The 20,347-nt window shown below is 40.4% G+C and overlaps 1 protein-coding gene across 3 annotated transcripts; it reads left to right on the top strand.

The window, feature by feature from the left end:
* The first annotated feature begins 851 nt into the window (after positions 1-851).
* On the top strand, positions 852-6,264 carry LOC134618573 (uncharacterized). Of its 3 annotated transcripts, XM_063464031.1 has the most exons (4): positions 954-1,057; positions 1,180-1,404; positions 3,023-3,550; positions 4,834-6,264. In XM_063464031.1, exons 2-4 carry the CDS (start codon positions 1,399-1,401, stop codon positions 5,305-5,307), a joined length of 1,008 nt encoding a protein of 335 aa, XP_063320101.1. In that variant the 5' UTR covers positions 954-1,057; positions 1,180-1,398; the 3' UTR covers positions 5,308-6,264. The 3 variants fall into 3 exon arrangements, with proteins under 3 accessions (XP_063320102.1, XP_063320101.1, XP_063320104.1); XM_063464032.1 differs by lacking the exons at positions 954-1,057; positions 1,180-1,404 and adding an exon at positions 852-915; XM_063464034.1 differs by lacking the exons at positions 954-1,057; positions 1,180-1,404 and adding an exon at positions 1,820-2,048.
* The last annotated feature ends 14,083 nt before the right edge of the window (positions 6,265-20,347 follow it).

A 20,347-nucleotide genomic window follows, 5' to 3' on the forward strand; every position in this document is an offset into this window, starting at 1 on the left:
TATCAGAATCTGACATTGTTTCAATGTCAACAGTGTTAGAAAATATAACATCGAATCAATGTCAGGTTTCAACATTGATTCAACATCAAAACCTGACGTTGTTTCAACATTAAAAATGGGTGTAAGAGTGACGTTGGGTCAACGTCAGATCTCAACGTTGGTTCAATGACATCGCCTGATATTGACTCAACATTGTTTCAATGTTTCCTTGCTATCTGGGCATATGTGTGTGCAAACATTTCTGTGTTTGGATTGCTTGAAAATTGGGTCTGTTGGTTTCTTTGTTAGCAGTTATCTCTGGTTGTGTGCAAATGTATGCATGCGTTATTTCATTATTTAATTATGGATTGATTAAATTCATTTTACACTCGTGGCTCTCCTTAGCCTGGTTTCCCCTTTTTGGCAATAACCTCTCTGGCTTTGGAGAAAACCCTTTCACGTGGTACTGAAGAGGCAGAAGTGCACAAGTACCCCACAGTAGGCTTATGTTAGGCTAAAATATATGCACCGCCACCCACGGATCCGTTCCACTTTATGTATGTCCAGAAATCACACCAACACTCACTTTCTGAACTAGCGAGGCTTCAGACGTCATCACCGACGTCACTCACCCATAAAGGTGCAAGCCAACACACGATTCGTGAAATACTTCCTGGACTTCTCGACACACCCTCCGAAACCTTCCCTTTTTTCAGCACATATCATTTTTATGCCAAGTACGCATTTGTAACGCAGCATTTTTATTATTAATATTACTGTTATTATTATCATTATTGTTGTTGTTTTTTACAGTTTCAGTTAAAATCGCTGTTAGGCTAAATGAATGTTTTATTCTGAAATTCGGCCCGGAAGTCCGTTCGCCTGTGGCAAAGTGAAAATCATCGGGGTCTTGGGAGAGAGGGCTGCTTTGCTAAGGTATGTGTTACTGCGTTTGACTTGCATGTTACTAGTATGTTGTGTGTGTTTGACGTGAACGGTGATCTTCGGCACTGTGAACATCCGCCTCCGCGTTTTGCGGTTTGAGTTGGTTTCTTGTCCCTCTCGAACGTGAGCTGAGGTACGACACCCAGGTGTTGACGAGCTTTTTGGAAAGAAATGTGCTAATTAGCGGTCTAAGACTTGTCCTTGGTTACAAAGCCTTTCCTGCTGTTGTCTAACAAAATGGTGTCTGTGTAACAGGAACACCGGGCTCGGTCTCTTTCACGGGCGAGTTTTATCCCGGTGTGCGGAACTGGGTGGTGCGTTTCAGCGAACGTCATGTTAGACTTTTCACACCGGGACCTTTTTTATAAACATGGCTGTTCAAGTCCTTTGCCAGGAAGTATACATCTGGTATCATCAGCAGGGGCCAGAGGGAAACTGTGGGTACGCTGGGAAAGGAAGTCCAATAACGCTTAGATGTCGGTAAGACGTTAGCCAAGCAAGTATTCACATCATTTATATGTGTAAGCCGTTTCACATAAGTATTAATGCCAAAGTTTCACTATTAAGCTTTGAAAGTTCAAAAGTAAACTTTAAAGTACCAAAGTTTTGTAACATTTTAGTTTAAGAAAAAGTGTTAAAGTACTCAAAGCAGAAGAATTTCCCATGTTAACGTTACAGTGGGGCAATAATTATTTGCTCTTCTGCTGAATTTGTTTGTTCACTTACCAAAAAAAGAACAGTCTCAAATTTTTATGGTAGTTTCATTTTAATAGAGAGAGAGAATATCAATGAAACACACGCACATTACATAAAAGTTGGAATTTATTTGCAGGTCATTAAGTCAGATGAGTATTTGAGCCCCTGTAGCAAAGCCAGAATACAATCAAATGAATCGATTAGATACTTCTGTTCTCAGCTTGTTTTGTGCATTAAGCACACATAACAAGATTCCACAGAATCAGTTTCTTTCATTCCTACATCTCCACCACCGTGGAAAACACCAAAGGACCTCGTGGATAAGATTGTAGGCTGGCACAAGGCTGGACTGGGCTACGAGACCATCAGCAAGAAGCTTGTCAATCACCTGAAGGAAGCTGGAGCCACAGTTAACAAAAACATACCTGGTAATCCACTATGCAATAACAGATTGAAACACCCACAAGGTCCCCGTAATCAAGAACATGTATAGGCCTGTCTGAACTTTTGACAGTGAACATCTTAATGATTCACAGGAGGCCTGAGGAAAACTGCTGAAGCTACATGAAACCAGAATCAAGCTCTTTGGGGAACACCATCCCCATACTCGAGCACAGAGATGGACACACTGTACTTCTACTGTACTGCACACATTGTGATTGGTACATGGTGAAAATAATATAGGGTAATTTACTGGTTCACTCTGGGCTGTTTTATTGGGACTGACAAAGAGCCACAGATGAGCAGCTGGCGTATTCTTATTCTTTGACCTAAGCATTCGTGTTGCATCTCAATTACATCAAGGGGATGCTGGGACGCGTTGCTATGATAATGACCATCCACATCAGATGGTACTAGATTTTAATGGACAAGCAGTCAATCCAAGTAGGTACTAATGGAAAGGGCTTTGGTTGAGGTTTGTTCTCTTGGAGTGCTTATTGTTTATCACATGTGGCTGCCTAGACACTGTGGATGATTCTTCTGATATGACCCAAAACATACTGCCAAGGCAACAAAGGAGTGGCTAAAGAAGCATATTAAGGTCCCCGGCTGTCCTACCCAGACTCCAGACCTCAATTCTATAAAAATCTGTGAGACGAGTTGAAGCCTGAGAAAGAAACCTTTAGAGTTTCTATAAAGAAGAGTTGTCCAGAATCCCTCCTGGGATGTGTGCAACCCTGATGGCCAACTATAGGAAACATCTGTCAGCTGTGCTTACCAACAAGGGTTTCTCCACCAACAACAAAGTCATGTTTTGTTCATTCCCCGATTGTGTACTGCTGGAAGCTGAGGTGGAGCTTTTTCTTCAGTCTGTGGCTGTTTTCATCATCTGATTCTTCTATTTTTTTATGTGTCACTTTATTAAACGATTGCTTATTGATTAAATGATTTGTGTACACAGATCATGGATCTCCTCAGCAGTTTGGAAATCTACATCCCTGCGGAGGCTGAGGTGAAAAACATCCCTTTGTGGACCTTGCCAAAGTCTGTACTCAGAAGAATGGGCCTCCCTCTACTGAATGCCTCCAGGAATCTTGCAGACTCTCCAGAAGGCATATGGATTTCTCCAGCAGTTATACGTAAGAAAGGCCAGAGACACACAGGAAGTGCAATAGATAACATGACCTCAGTGCTGGGCAAAGAGTTGCGCGCTTCAAGGGGTCCTTTTCGAATGTCTTTTGTTTCCTCGAACCGTGCAGCTCATGAGGTGCTGAAGGGCACCGTTCCCAAGGCACCTCTATGTCAAACCTCTCAATTCCCTCCGGACTCTGCCCCGCGAACCGGTCGAGATGCTGTCGTCATCTACCGTGGGCAAGTTTACTTGTCCATCAGAATGCCTAGTCGTAGCCATAGTCAGCGTGGGAAACGGATGACTTCTCAGCCTGTCACTCCTTCAACGTCCCACTTGTCTTCAAAGAAAAGGAAAAAGGTAACACAACTTTCTTTCTGCTAAAACGACCAGTTTAAAAAAGTCTAGCAGAGGTCGTATTTACACAGAGAGGTCTGTTGCTGTTCCAGAAGGGAGAATGATTCAATTCAATTCAACACAATTATATATCATTGAAAAGAATCATAATGAATATATTTATGTTACTATTAACCTAAAACACACAAAACTTCATGCTCTCCATTCTTTTCTCTTTTCACATGGTTTAGCCTGATCACTCAGTGTAAACTCTTGATTATTGGTCTCAGCCTTTATCTGAAACCAACCTGACATCATGTAACAGAAACACCGGTCCAGCGCATGCAGAAATTATATTGCTGCATGCCGCAGGAATATAACAGCAGAGGGACATGATATATTTAAATCCACAAACTCGGTATTAAACAGAAAATGTAAGAAGTAGAAATGATTAAGTTAGCTTTGGAGAGACAAAGTGTGACATGGACACAGTGGACTGGTATCTCTGTTACATGCCTTGCTGTGATATCGGGTTGCTGAAAGGGGTTGATTTCAGCCAGGAACCAACATCTGGTGAGAATTTCATGTTCAATACACAGAGACAGACAACCATTCACACCTTTGGGAATTTACATTTAACTTGACCCCACTAACTACATGTCTTTGGACTGTGGGAGGAAGCCGGGGTACCCGGGGAGAACATGCAAACTCCACACAGGAAGGACCCAGCCAGGGGGTGAAATCCAACTAGGCACCCTCTTGCTGTGAGGCAGCAGTGCTAATCTTACTTACTTATCACTTAGTTCCTCCTACACCAAGTGGCGCATCGGGCAGCTAATGATCTCTATCGACGTTGGTCAGCAGCAACTGCTACGTCTTTGTCTCAGCCGATGTCGATGGTTTTCAGATCATCCATAAACGTTCAACGCTTTGACAGTGCTAATCACCACCAATAATAATTGTTATTATTATTAATTTACAGAATATAAAGTTCAAGCCTATCTCTAGTATCAAGATGCAAATAGACGTGTATGTATTAGGAGACCCCTACAAATGTAAAGCTACATGCTGCTGCCTGTAATCAACCTATTTGACAAACAATTGAGCCTTAGGGTTCACCAAAAGTATATTTCATAATATGCTTTTGGTGGGTTTTTTGGAATTCATGAGATTCCACAAAAAACTGAACTAAATGACAGAATAGCATCTCCCAGAAGCCTCTGGATTATGTTTATGTTCATTTGTATTTTAGTCCTAGAATGCTACTTTAAACTCTAATTCTGTGACTTTTTTTGTACATCCTTTAGACGATGCTAAGCGACAACAAGCCCAAGAAAAAGCACAACATATGTAAAGTAATGCATACAGAAAACAAGAAGGATGACGCACACAGGACAAGAGATGTTCACTTTCTGCCGAAACCCACTGAGAGTGAGTGTGAAGTGGGCAGCCAGTGTCCTGCAGATTCTAGAGGAGAGCCGCTCTCAGAGGCCCCCCTGAAGACAGCTTGCTTTCAGCCTCACAGGGAGCCAGAGGAGGATCTGGCTGCCGAAGAAGCAGACGGCCCCCGTGAGAACAATGACAGAGGTGGTAGTCTACAGATGGACATCAGGGAAGTTGACCAAAGTAGCAGGGGCAGGGTGGAGCCCCTGGGTGCAGCTGCCGCCTCCACATCACTGCAGATGGACTGTGACTTTAACGAGTTGGCACAGGAGGAGAAGATCGCTCAAATGAGAGCCAAACTTAGACAGAGCGAAGCTGCTCTAAACCTGCTTTCTTAAAGTGACCTCACATTTGTTAGCCTTTTTGTACTGAATGTTTAGAATAGACTTTTATACATTTGTCTTCTGTGAACACATGCACATTAATAAAAATGGTATCGATGGGCTTATGTGTTTGGTGATCCTTTTTGTTTTATTTAGGCGTCCAAAAACAAAGATGTTGTACTAGTGTGGTGTTCTCTTCTCATTAGGTGCAGTTTATAGCAACGTCTTCGATGTTTGTGATGTGTTAGTTCTGGTCAAAAATCGTTTCCTTTTGATAAAACCTCAAACCATAACAGCGTATGGTTTGATTATTTCAAGCTGTAGTTTGGTAGGGTCCCATTTACAAAGTGAACCAAATGGTTCTTTGTTAAAATACTTCTTTTTTCCAGAATATATGATGCATTTTTTGCTGGTTCAGTAACTAAGACTGTTTTTGTTTTGACACTTTTGTTTTTGTTTAGTATGATAGTTTCCCTGATCACCTTGAAACACCTCCACAGGTCATGAGTTGGTCTTATGTCTGTTGGAAGTGCTCCAAACCATAAACAATAAATATGACTAATCTTTGTGCATATGTTTCATAATGTGACTTTTAATACTAGTTAGACCTGTGAAAAATCATTATTGTTATTATTATTATTGTTATTATTTGGTGACCTAGTGCTGAAATGGTTGTGGCGTGATTGTTGTCCTTTCTGCTCTGCTTTCTCACTCCTTAAATTATTTTTCATATGCAGGTCTCACACTCTGGGCCTGACATTTCTTCTGTCAGTGTGGAACAAGAAAGTCAGGACTTTGAATTGTGACATAGTGACTGTGCTCACACTCATCTCTCTGCTTTGGTCCCTGAATGATTCAAAATGTTTAGCATGAACTCATCTAGTGTTAAAGGTTTTCATTTCTCTGTGTTTGAAATTCATTTCTATAGATGTATTTCTGTTTGGAAAATATGTTTGCAATAAAAGCATTCTGTATGGGGCTTCGACGTTTTGTTTTAAAGAAGCATCTCACCACACCAAAGGGTCACAGTTTATATTGTAACCAGGGTTGGAATCAGAGGAGTTCAGAATATTGTAACTGAAGGAAATAATTGTAAGTTTAAAAAAGTAAGGTTTGTTGTATTAGTGTGTTATTGGATTATCCCAGAAAGTTGATTCTGTTCATCTGGACGTTCTCATTAGGAGAAATGTTTCCTCATAATCAGCTGACTGCAGGTTTCCAACCGTATAAACAGGACATTTGCACACTGACTGAAACTAACACCACTGATTAACAGTGGACCGTGAGGTCAGTTTCATGATCATTAATATGCAAATTGATCAAAGCCCACTGATCAATGGCCATGAGTCCCATTCACAGAGAGTTGGGGAATGGCTGCAATCACAGCATTGTAAGATGGTGACAGATGTACCCTTAGGCCCCCTCCTCGATTCAGAGATGGTCTTTCCCTTTTCACGTAAATGGCCTCCTTGACTCCGCTCTCAAACCAGCGTTCCTCCCTGTCCAGGATGTGTACATCCTCATCATTGAAAGAGTGTCCACTGGCCTGTAGGTGTAAATAGACTGCAGAGTCCTGGCCTGACGAGGTAGCTCTTCTGTGTTGTGCCATCCTCTTTGCCAGAGGTTGTTTGGTTTCCCTGATGTATAAATCCTGGCAATCCTCCTGCACTTAACAGCGTACACTATATTACTACATATTATATCATTTAGTACTGAGGTTGGGATTGTTTCAATGCTCATGCTTCAATACTGTATGCATACAATACCCATAGTCCACCAATACACTGCTCATAACTAGATGAGCATAGACACATACACAGAAACTATGGTGAGTACAAACCTCAGTGCAGACGTCTGCACATACAGTCATGTCGGAGGAGGATGTAAAGTTTTCAGTTATGTTTGGGAAGGAAATAGATGACCTAAGTTTTAGACGGTGTTTTTTCAGCTTCAGTAATGTCAGCTGAGGCAGATGTGCCTGCTGCATCAGAAGAAGCTCCCAAATACTTCAGTAATGGTCCTGATAGGTTTATACATTAGATTATTATTTGTAAATATGGGCTTGAAGAAATTACAGAGGTATATTGCACATATCAGGTCTATACATGAACTACGCAAAAATTGCAATTTTTTAAACTTTTTCAAATGAGCTTGTTCTAATGAAAAATACATAAATTAAATAATAAATTAACTACTTTCCAGCCAATGCTTGCCAAGTTAAAATTTCTTTGCCCAGACCTCCCTCACCCCGGCCACCTCCTCCAGCTTGTCAGGCCAGCCGAGAGATATAATCTCTCCAGTGTGTCCTGGGTCTGCCCCAGGGTCTCCTCCCGGTGGGACATGCCCACTTCCTATGCCTATATTCAATTTAATTTGTTCAAAATGAAAATCCAACTGTAAGTTGCAAAACAACAACAACAAACACAAAAAACTGATAAGTAGCTAACAACCAGAACTACCCATACAGTCAAAGGGGTTATTTGGTTAATAATTATGTTTACAATGCATCTTGGGTTGACTAACAAGCTGATAAATAAACAAGCATGTCCTCAGAAAAAATGATTTAGACTCATCAATGATGAGCCGTTATCTAAATCTATTGTGTGTAGCCAGCAGGTCAAGTTAAGAACACTGATGTAAGAAATTCAACTGTCAAATTTATTCAGGTTTATTCATTCAGGTTCAGGTTTATTCATTTATATAGCACATTTACAAACAACAGGGTTGATCAAAGTGCAAAACAATCAGCAAAAAAAAAACAGCAAGAGATTAAAAGTTAACAAACAAACAACAAACACACCAACAAACATCAAAGGTGACAGACATAAAACAGGCCTGATGATAGTTAAAACTAATTTGATCCAAAAGCCAAAGTAAAAAAAAATAAGTTTTAAGATGCGATTTAAAAGAATGTATAGACTCAGAAGTGCGAATAGAAGCGGGGAGACTATTCCAGAGTCTAGGTGCTGCAATTGCAAAGGCCCAATCACCTCTGGACTTCAGCCGGGATCTAGGTTGTTCTAAGAGCATCTGGCAAGATGATCTTAGTGCCCTCCTGGGGTTATACAAGCGGAGGAGTTCAGTCAGGTAACTGGGTGCCAAATTGTTTAAAATTTTAAAAGTAAGCAAAAGAATTTTAAAATCTATACGGTGTTTGACAGGGAGCCAGTGCAAATTAGCTAGAACTGGGGTGATATGATCATACTTTCTAGTACCTGTCAGAAAGCGTGCAGCAGCATTTTGAACTAACTGCAAGCAGTAGAGGGAGGATTGTTGGAGGCCCAGGTATAGAGAGTTACAATAGTCCGGTCTAGAGGTGATAAATGCATGAATAAGTTTTTCAAGTACTTTTAAAGGAATATAGGGCTTCGCCTTTGATATCAAACGCAACTGATAAAAGCTAGTTTTTACCACTGAGGACACTTGCTTCTCCAATTTAAGAGAGCTATCCAAAAACACTCCAAGGTTTCTTACCGTGCGAGAGAGAAGCTGGCAAGAGGACCAAGGGTGTCTGTTAACTGACCCAGAGGGGTATGACTATTAAAGACAATTACTTCAGTTTTATTTTCATTCAAAGTGAGAAAGTTTTGTGATAGCCAAACTTTAACATCATGAAGACAGTTGAACAAAGGTTGTAGTGGGTCAGAGACATCCAAGTTCAGGGGGAAGTAAATTTGGATGTCGTCGGCATAGCAGTGGAAGGAGATGTTATATTTGTTGAAAATAGAGCCCAAAGGCAGCATATACAGGGAGAACAAAGTAGGACCAAGAACAGACCCCTGAGGCACACCACAGTGGATAGGGGCAGAAGAAGAAAAGTACTGGCCCATAGCGACGGAGAAAGTCCTCTCTGAAAGATATGATTTAAACCAAGATAGTACTGTGCCTTTGAGACCAACAGCATGCTCCAGCCTCGATAATAAAATGTGGTGATCAACCGTATCGAATGCAGAGGTCAAATCAAGTAAAACCAAAACCACAGAGCAGCCTGAGTCGACAGTTAAAAGTAAATCATTAAAAACTCTTACTAAAGCCGTTTCTGTACTGTGGCGAGGTTTAAAACCAGGACTTTTCACCAATATTGTTAGCGTCTAAGAAGGACTGAAGTTGCTTAAGAACTACTTTTTCCAGAATTTTAGACATAAAAGGGAGTTTGGAAATTGGCCTGTAACTGGAGAGAGCACTAGGGTCAAGATTTTTCTTCTTAATAATAGGTTGTACAACAGCATGTTTCAAGGCAATCAGCACACAACCTGATGACAGTGATGCGTTCAGCAATAGTAGAATATAAGGCCCAATGGTGTTCAAAGCTTCCTTGAAGATGCAGGAGGGAAGAATATCATGCGGGGAGTTAGAAATTCTAAGGTGACCAATTATCTCCTTTAACCTCCTAGGACCTGGCGTCCACATATGTGGACATCACATTTTGGGTTATTTAGACCAAAATACTCAATTTTGCTCTACAAGGGCCTGTGTAAGGACAAGAAAGACATTGTGGACAAAACAGGACACCCCCCACAATCTTTAGTTACAATATTATATTTAGTTAAATGTTCTGATTGTTCAAATATGTATTTTCTTTGGTTGTTGTAAAATAGTGTGTGCCCCAGTCTCCAAAAATGACATAGTGCAGGAAGGGTAGTTATTCCTCCGTTACACCACAAGAGGGAGTATCCCCTAAAATGAGCAGCTCTAAAATAGGAGTAAATAATGGTGATGGGATTTCCGGCTCTTTTTAGAGAACCGGCTCTTTCGGCTCGACTCACTAAAAAGAGCCGGCTCTTTCAGCTCCCAACCGGCTGTACGTGCGGTGGGAATCTTTTTTTTTATCCAATTTGTCTTACTGAGATTTTTCATTTGTATGTGAAATGTATTTGGCTGAGAAACCATGTCACTGTAAAAACATGATTCCACTGGTGAATTTGTCATGGTTTGACATCAGGGGTGGAAAGCCTCTGTCCCATCAGTTCTCCCTCAAAGACACCACAGATGATGTGCAGAAGTGGGTTTCTCAGTTTCTCAGGTAAGTTGCAGGATTAAAACCCATTAACTTATAAATACATCCACATACTTTGTATTTTGCAAACAGCACAAGCAGTATTTTCACATTTACCGTTTTTCATATTATTAGTACTAAATAAGACAAGAGCCAAAGTTGGTACACTGACAAATGTTTGGCTCATGCGAACTAACATCACTAATGTCACCAATTTTGCTGACATGAAGCCAAATGGTTTAATGTCCTTAGTGATGGCTCAAAAATCAACCACAAACAGGGACGCCTCATATCAGTGCGCGCGTCGCTATAAGACAAATTATGTGACCCATACAGCTGCTGTGTCATACACACTGACGTGGATGCAGTCGTTGTTTGTACAGCGATCAGGGCTCAAATTGTGTTTGTCGGGAACTCCTTTGCATCGGAGCTGTTTGTGAGGTTATCACCCAGCACACAATGATCTCCACCCTTCACACACACCAGCACTCCCACTGTCACGAGCGCTTATATTTCCCAAACACTTTCACTTTGATTTCACGTGTTTCATTTATACGTCTTTGCAAAACCTATTTTTGAAGTCTGCATTCGACACACTGTATTAATTAGTCATATGAATTTGTTATAATCAAATTAATATGCACCTCTCGTTCATTCAGTTAGCACTTATATATATATATCAGTCAGGATAAATGAGCGATGTTCAGGATGCTTGCAATAATTGTACATCCAGCAGATGTCGCTATTAAGCAGCACATCCACACAGTCGACAGAAGGGAAACGTTGGGAAACATCACTATTAGAACCTAAACATTTACTCCTCGCTCCATGATGGGTAATTCATTTTTTTGAAGAAAAAAAAAGTCTCCACCACCACGGCTGCGCTATGAATCCTGGGATAGGGTGGACCATGAAGGATACATCCAACCTGTCCTTCACACCTGGGAAAAGGAGGCCACATTTGGAGGAGCCTTCAAACTGGGACAGCCTTCGTTGCCTCGCTGTGATGTAATCGGCCTTCAAGGATGCGGCCCCTGAACTGGGACACTGTATATGCCAGGGACCAGCCCTGGTACAGAGGCTAGGGGGCCTAAACGAGAAAACCAACAGGATTAGGTTGTCTAGTCCTTGTTAGAATTGGCTCAACACATTTATTTTTATTTATAATATAAATGGAAAGCAGTATGATATCACTGCCGAATGAATTCTTTGATCTCAATAAGGAAAAATGCTGAGGAATCAAACTTAGAAAATACAAAATATCTATGCACATATTTTACTTTACAAAAATGGCATGAACAGGAAGAGAGTTATGTTTACAGCTCAGTTTCCACTCCTTGGTGTGTTGCAGTTGATTTCACCCTGAGCATGTTTCATCATGTTTGTCATTCTAAAAGACGTCCTCTCAGGACAACAGAACCAAGTCATCTGCTACATTTTCAAGCAGAAATGGTTCTGTGAGGATAGGAGGGAGGCGACCGCCCTGACGCAGTCCTCCCCTCCTGCTGCCTTTTATAAGACCGCAGGTCTCCCAAAGCTGGTCTACACAGAAAGGATGTGCTCCTTGTGCTGTCTCCGTGCCAGACCACAGACACTCCAGGTAGGGCTTTGCCTCACTTCTTTTAGGTGGGACAGAAAAGAAACATACTGGATTTTAGGTGGTGTTTTAAACATCGTTGCTTGTCATTATTTTTATTTTGTTTTTATTTATTTTTTTATTTTTACAAAGAAAAAAAGTTGATCTTTCTAAACTAAATGTTGAAGTCTGCAGAAGCACTACATTCCAGGCATCCGTTATGAGCTAGTTATTAATTTCCTGAGTCTTAGTTAAAAAAACTGTGTGCATAGCATAATTTAAGTAGTAAAATAAGTGAGAAGTAAAAGTAAATGGGGAGCTATCTTTCCAAGGCCACTGGTCATATTTCCTAACGCTCCCTCTGAGCCTTTAACAATAGAGACAATAGTATAACCTGTCATTTAATTCTGCAGTCTACTCTCAACAATATCAGAAGATATGTGTTGGTTACTGAAGGTTATCTATCTGTACTGTACAGAATGTCTACTCTGACGTTGTGATTATATCAGAGATCATAGTGTTCCCACTTATTTGTTTTGTTGTCTTTGTTTAGTTAAATGAATCCAGTGGCCAGATTCAAACTGACAGTTTGGGTAGTGTGATTGCAAGGATGTTTGTTGTTTCAGTTCAACTATGGCCTAAAACAGCCCAAATGTTTCACTATTAATAAAATATTTAAGGATATCACCTTATTGTACAACAAAAATACCATTAATACACCATTCTGTTGTAAAAGATCATAAATAAATGTACAGCTGTAAGTATTTGGACAATTGTACATTTTTTGTAGTTTTGCCTGTGTACACTGCCACAGTGGATTTAAAATGAAATAATCAAGATGTGGCTGAAGTACTGCTGCTTTAATTCAACAGGTTTAACCCATTAATGCATTTTCATACATACTGCCCATTTTCAGAGAGTCAAAAGTAACAGGGCAAACTAACATCATTTAGACTATAATGATAGTTCTTAATACTTGAATTAAAATCATTTGCAGTCAATGACTGCTTCAGGTCTCAAGCCCATGGACATCAGCAGATGCATTTTTCCTTTGAGACGAACTGCTGGACCTTTACTGCAGCTGCCATCAGTTGCTGCTTGTGTGTGGGTCTGTTTGCCTCTTCATTAACTGAAAAGCCAGCAGCCATCCATGCCAGTGGCACAAAGATGCCTCCACTACGATTGTGTGCTGTCCCTCTTTGTTGCCAATATTTAATTTAGAAAGATGTTTGTGCTATGCAGGCTGTATTTAAATTCATGAAGCCATGTCTTGTTTACAGACTTGGGTGTTGGATTGTCTTGAGTTTGAGTTCTTGCCTTGACCAGTGTGAAGTCGTTCTGCAGTCACCTGCTTAAGATGTCTTCTGTGGGTTTTTTGGGCATTTTGGTGTTGCTAAGCTGCACAGTGCGTTCTTGCTTGAAGAGGTTCAAAAGTCACTCATGCAATGTCAACAGATTGTTGAATATCCATCATTATACTTTCAGTCTAACGATGTCTTCCTTTATTTGCATTGAGATTTCTTTGGACCTAATATTGAAACTTGCACTGGATGGTTATTCAAAGACAACATTCAGAATCAATTCCAGATCTTTTATCTGCTTAATTTGTCAGAAACTATTGATGGAACAGGCCTCTCCTTCATGTCAGTCAGTTTCATTTACTTTTTTAACATTTGGAGTGTCAAAAACAGAGGAATATGTATAAAAATGGCAGCATTTCCTAAACACCTTTCTCATATTCTGGTTTTCTTCTTGTCTTCAGGTGCTGTGTGTGCAGATCTGCATGTTTTACTCCAGCATTTGTCTGGTAAGCTGGCCACTGTGCGCAGAGACAGCCAAAGTCCGATGTGGCTCTGACCTGCTCAGTGACCTCATGTTTGTCTGTGGGGACCGTGGAATCTATTTACGTGAGTCTGCCTCAAGTACAAGCTGTGGCTTTACTGTGAGTTTGATGCATCAAGCAGCAGGATGGGCCCACATTATTCAACTTACTTTAGTCATTAGTCAAACTGAGGACTAGCAGCTGAACTCTTTTTTTTTAAAAAAAGCTCCAGGTGTAAATCTGTAACGATGCACGGACACAAGTGCGCCAATGTGCTTAGTTTCCTTTTTTGAAGTTTTGTCACCTGTTTGTTCATTCATGTTTTGAAAGCTGCTAAGATGAGATACTAAATTAAACAACAAATTACCAATATTTTGAATGGTGCCACTATAACTACAGATTTATTATATGTATTAAAGGTTTGATAATAGCTAAACACACTGTTATTCTCCCTATAATGAGGATTTAAAACTAAATACGATTAAACTTTAATTACTTCCACTGCACAGTACTCGTACCAATGCAGTTACCCACTGGACTTTCACCTGGTTACCTTTGACTGTTCTAACCAAGGCAACCCTCTGCATCTGCTATCAGACTGGTGGCAGTGCATCAAAATAGCAGCATACTCACCAGGACACTGTGCGTCTGTGTGATAGTCTTATTGTTAAAACAGTGTTATCTGAGAGCAGTACAAAGGTACAGAGAGGGAGCAGAAGCAGCTGCAGATATGCTCTTTCAGAAGCACTGTGTTCTTTGGCCTATATCGTGATTGTGCTAAATACTTTTGCATGTTTCATGTTTTGTTTATGCCAAAAACAGCGCGATAAATGTTCACAATGCCAGTACTAAACATGACTACATCTGGAAAGTAATGTTTACCATATTCACCAAGCTAGAGACAGTCAAAGGTCTCTTGAAGAAAAGAAACATTAGAAGTAAACACTGAAAGAGGTTTTAAATCAGCCGTGTTAAGATAAATAGTATCGATTTTTATTTCGTCTATTCAGGACAATGTGCTGCTTATCATTAATCCATTCACATACACGCTAATGCTGACGAACGCTTCAGTGCTCAGAGATGTTATCATTGAACTGTTCCTAATTGTGCACTGATAATGTACAAAGGACAAAATATTCTACTTCTACATTTCATATATATATATATATATATATATATATATATATATATATATATATATAGGCTAAATTTGTGAAAAAGTATGATTATTATTGTTTATGAAACAACAGTTTTTATCTTTCGTTTGTGAATATGTTTTGTTGTAAACTTATCATTTTTATGTACTTATTTTTTGATTTTGTTTTTAGTGACATAACATTATAAACCATTTAAACAGAGTGAGTGTAATAGGTCGAGTCATTTGAGTCAGTTCTTCGCTTATATTTATTGATTTTGATTTAGAGCTTAAAGAAATGAAAAGCTGTAAATAATAATGGTTTAAAAATATTATCATTTACATGAAACAGTGTCACTGCTACTAAACAGACAGACATGAAATCATTTCATGTCTGTGCTCCAGAGGATAAATCCTGAGGATTTTAAATGCACTTCTTAAATGGCATCAGTAAAACACCAGGAAGGAATTAATCAGGGCATAAGTCATTTACACTTCTAGGATGTTGATGTGGTCAGTCAGGTAGCAGAGGGTTTTTTATTGGTTTCAGCTGCTTTGGTGTTAATGAAATTAACAAAAGGTGCTCAAAGGTGCAGCAATAAGACAAGTCCCCAAACACGAATGGTTTCAGGCCACTGGCATTTTTCCTCCTCATCTTTTCTGACTGTTATGCCTTTGGCTAGGTCATTGTCACCACTGGTAGCGTGAGGTAATACCTGGCACCAACAGAGGTTGCACTGTTGGATCCAGGTAACGTGGTCTCTTGCATCAAACCAGAAGGTTTGATGTGTCTCTCCCAGAACAGTGTAAAGCACACAGAAGAAATTCTATGAGACGGGCATTTACTCTAGCAGAGCTGGACAGGGGTACAGAATGGTCTTTAAACCATTTGCAGGACTGGTATCAGCTCCTTCGTGCAAGCAGGAATAGAAAGAGCACTGTCAGAGCTCTACAAAGAGTAGGCCAACAGGCCACTGGTAAGTGACAAAACAGAGACAGATTTAATGGGCCTGAGAGCCACCATCCTCTAGTGGGCCCTGTGCTCACAGCTGGGTACCCCTGGGGTTGGCCGTAGAATACCAGAATTGTATTTTTCACAGATGAGAGCAGGTTCACCCTGTGCACATGTGACAGATGTGAAAGGGTCTGGAGAAGCTGTGGAGAATGCTGCCTGCATCATTGTTCCACATGACTGGTTTAGTAGTGGGTCAGTGATGGTCTGGGAAAGCATGGGAGGGCCACACAGACCTCTACAGCTTAGACAACAACACTCTTGACTGTCAGCTCTTATGCTGGTGCAGTGGGACCTAGCTTCCCCGTGTGGTGAGAGTATACATATAGTTGCTAGAGGATGAAGCACCCTGTCCCTAAGGACCCCAAGGCGCTTTATGCTACAGTCACGCACGCACGCGCGCACAGAGGCGAGGCTGCTGGACACTGGTGCCACCGGGCCCTCTGACCACCACCAGTAGGCAACAGGTGAAGTGTCTTGCCCAAGGACACAACGGCCGAGACTGTCGGAGCTGGGGCTCGAACCAGCAACCTTCTGATTACAAGACGAACTGCCAGCTCTTGAGCTACGATTGCCCCTACGATCGCCCATAGATATCAGTATAGATGATTAGCATGACTTTTGTCCTGTTGAGAATGTGTCCTGATGTGTTTTCAGAGTTGGGTAGTGCATTATGTTAAAATAAAATAATAAATGGACTCGTTCTTATATAGAAAAGTGTTTATCCATTTAACACACACACAGACATTTAAACCCAAATGAACACATCAGGAACAAGTCGGGGTTCAGCATCTTGCCCAGGGATACTTTGGCGCACAGACTGCAGCAGCCAGGGATCAAACCACCAACCTAACGATTAGCAGACACGCTTTACCTCCTGAGCCGCAGCCACGACAGTTCAACAATGACTGAACTGTCCGAGCACATTTTTTTCTGCAGAGGAGGAAGTTGTTATGGCCACATAAGGGGACACAGTAAATTTTAAGCACCACTGTACTCTGTAAAGGAGATTTTGTTTGGCTGTAAAGCTATTGATAGTTAAAGGAAAGAGAAGAAAGTTGTGTGTAACACGTCTCTCTTCTGCAGGTAAAGGCTTGTGGTCTGGTTATGGCGCTCGGCCCAGAGGGAAGGGGATAGTGGATCTGTGTTGCCTGTCATCAGGTTGTGAACTTCATCACCTTGAGATGTACTGTGCTAAACCAAAGAGCCAGCAGACCACGTATTCTCCATCCACAACACTACATGCTACTACACAGCCAAATTTGGTAAGATCTCTGTTGTTTAAATAAGTTTATATACCTTGTATCCATCCATTGTCTTCACCTTATCCAGTTCAGAAGAACAGGGAGAAGGTGGGAGCTTATCTCTTGGCTAAACATTAGGATACACCCCAAAGGCCAGACACAGAGAGAGAACCTATCATGTGTCCTTCACACGTACAGTCGGTTTAGAACGACCACTTAGCCTAACCCCCATGTGTGTTCAGACTGTGGGAGGAAGCCAGAACATCCGCAGTGGATTTGATCCAGGACCTTCTTACTATAAAGTGATAGTGCTAACCACTGCACCACTGTGCTGTTTAAGTTCACACTTGGCCTTGAGATTATCAGAGGATTGATTATACTGGATCAAAGAGAAAAAAGCTGGGCCTTACCCTTAACTGGCTCATTGTATAAAATACAGTCAAGCGTGTGTCCTCAGTCCCTGCTGACCTTTACCAAAGTAGGTCACAAGAACATTTGTAAACCAACTGTGGACTTAGCCTTCTCTCAGTGATCTGTGGTAGTACTGCAAGCATGTGATGCACAACTATTTCCATTTTTGATTAAATATCTAAAGATGGTGAAAAAAATATGTTTATTTCAGAGCTGTGAAAAACACTTTCCTTCTTTTTCATATAAGTGTGTTTTGTATAAGAATGCAGGAATATGTCCATATACCTACTGAATGTTGGACAGACTCAATATTGTCATTTAATAAATATATCAACACTAAGCCAGAAAATCAGGATTGGGAGTTGTATTTGTTTTATTGTGTTGTTTTCCTCTGACACACCTGTCACTATTAAAGACATGCCTACCAAGTAAATCCAGACATGGTTTCAACTGGCCACAGACAAAAAAGTTTCATTATATTGAATCCAAAACCACAAAAGTCACAAAGAAAAAGGCAGCATTCACTTTAGCAGAAAGTTTCACTGTCATGACAGAGGAAAACGACCAGTTGGCGCTACAGCCACTAAAGACTTATGAGCTTTGAACTTATAACATGAACTTTTATATTCCTGGATTTGGAATTCTGCAATAGTATAGCCAAGCCGGGGAAATTCTCTGGTATTGCAGTGATCCAGCAGAATGTGTGTGAAGCAACAGAATATCAACAACAGTGACCACATAACACAAACTAACAGCTATATTGGATGCCTTTAGCTCCTCATTATTTAATGAACTCTTTAATCTTATCTGTGTCTTGCAGTTCCAAGAAGTATTTCAGAAAAAACTTTTACAGTACCTGGGGCCTCCGAGCAGTCCGAAGAGGGAAGCATACAGAAGAAATCGGCAGCATTCGCTTCAGCACAAAGTCAAAGTTTCACGGTCACTCAGGGGGATGACTGCACATGAAACAACAAGTCAGCCAACTGCAGCCAATAAGAGTGCACTTTAAAGAATTATGGGTTTACAGTCCAGAGTTTGAAGATAATATTTATATTCCTCGAATTCTCCAACAGTTTTACCAACTCACAGCAGTCCTCTCGTATAAAAGCAATCAAACAGTGTATGTGTTTGAGTATGTGCAGCGACCCAGGCCTCTTATATGTTCATAGATAAAAGGTTACCTCAGAAACTTTAGAAATGTAATCAGATTAACAGCAAACTTCCAGTAACACCACAATAAACAGCAATCCATGTATGGTTAAAGACAGTGTTTGGTTAACCCCTAGCCCCTTCATGGAGAATATTTGGTTGTTTGTTACACTGATTTTAAAAAAAAAAATTTCTTGATTTAGATTAAAACAAAAGTTAGCTCTAACTTCAGACAGGCCACCAGTAATTTGGTGAATAAGTAATGTTCAGGGAGAAAGTTACTCCTTTATGTACTTATCATTATAGGCCTTCATTTTGTGCTCTAGATATCTTCACGTTAATGTGATCTGTGCAGCTAATGGAAATAACGTTTGTGGGGAGAGAAACACAAATTTACAAGAAACAAATAACAATAAATGCACAAAAATCTTAGATTTTTTTAAATCTATTTTGAGATGTTACCTCATCCTAGAGCACCATAAATGCTTTTTCTTCTTTACTTACAGTAGACCTAATTCACCCACATCCGCTCTAACCCATGAAAATATCTTCAGCTGCCCGATTCTTCACTATTCTTCTGTCTGTGCTCATCTCTTGGTGTGGTGTCTGTTAATCAATCAATCAATCAATCAATCTTTATTTATAAAGCACTTTTCATACAAAAAAACTGTAGCACAAAGTGCTTTACATGGTTAAAAGCAGCCCACGCCACCCCACCCTCCCACTCATTCCCCACACTCTCATTAACAGAAATGGTCATGGATACACACAAACATGTCAGCCACTGTACCGTAGTTAATAGTTCGTATAAGCTTTTTTATGCACTCATCATCAGAATCCAAACACTTTGTTATATACGCCACCTTCTGAGGAGTCATTTGTAGTTCACACTTATTTTGATGGCACTTGACACTCTTGACTAGCTTTAATATTTGTTTGGGTAAAAGACAAATTTTATCCACTGTGTGTGTTTATTGTTTATGAACATATTTTGTGTAAATGTCTTTAAATGCATTCATTATTTATTTCACAATGAGCACGTAACTATAATAAATACTAAGCCTTATTCATCTTTGGTGCTCTGTTATGTTTTACATTGTTTGGCTGTAAAAGTGATTTCAGGTGTGACAACAGAGTATTTTCAAATCTCACGACATTTTATGTTCATATAATTCTAATCAGAACTTGACACAACCTCCAGTTTCAGAGTAATCTTAAGCTGCTGGCTCATTTTACTTTGACATAGCTACAGTTATCACCAAAAGCCCTGAAGGTCATCTCGGGCCTCTGTGGATAAATAAAGAGCTGCAAGTCTTACTGATAGATTTGTGATTAAACAAAGTGTGCTTTCTTTGAGGCCAAGCTGAAGTTGTGGCCAGGTGTTCTATCTGCACAGGAGTGTCAGGAGCTATAACTCTTAAGAGTGCCTCCTGCAGATTCCAGGAACAACATCTGAGCACTGTGTCCGGAAGAGTGCAGAACCCTCAGCTACACATGCCATAATACTCCCACCACCATTTATGATAGTTGATGTTTGTGTTTCAGATTAGGAGCCATTTCCTTTCCTTGACAATACTCATCTCCCCAGTATTTTGGTATGAGTTATCCTTGGTTTCATCTCTCTCCAGAGGCTCTTTTAGATGTTTTCTTCTACTCTGGCCTTCCTCAAACTGAATGTAATCAGCGGTTTGCACCTTGTTGTCAGCATTC

This window comes from Pelmatolapia mariae, linkage group LG20 (assembly GCF_036321145.2).
Source record: "Pelmatolapia mariae isolate MD_Pm_ZW linkage group LG20, Pm_UMD_F_2, whole genome shotgun sequence".
Lineage (NCBI taxonomy): Eukaryota > Metazoa > Chordata > Actinopteri > Cichliformes > Cichlidae > Pelmatolapia > Pelmatolapia mariae.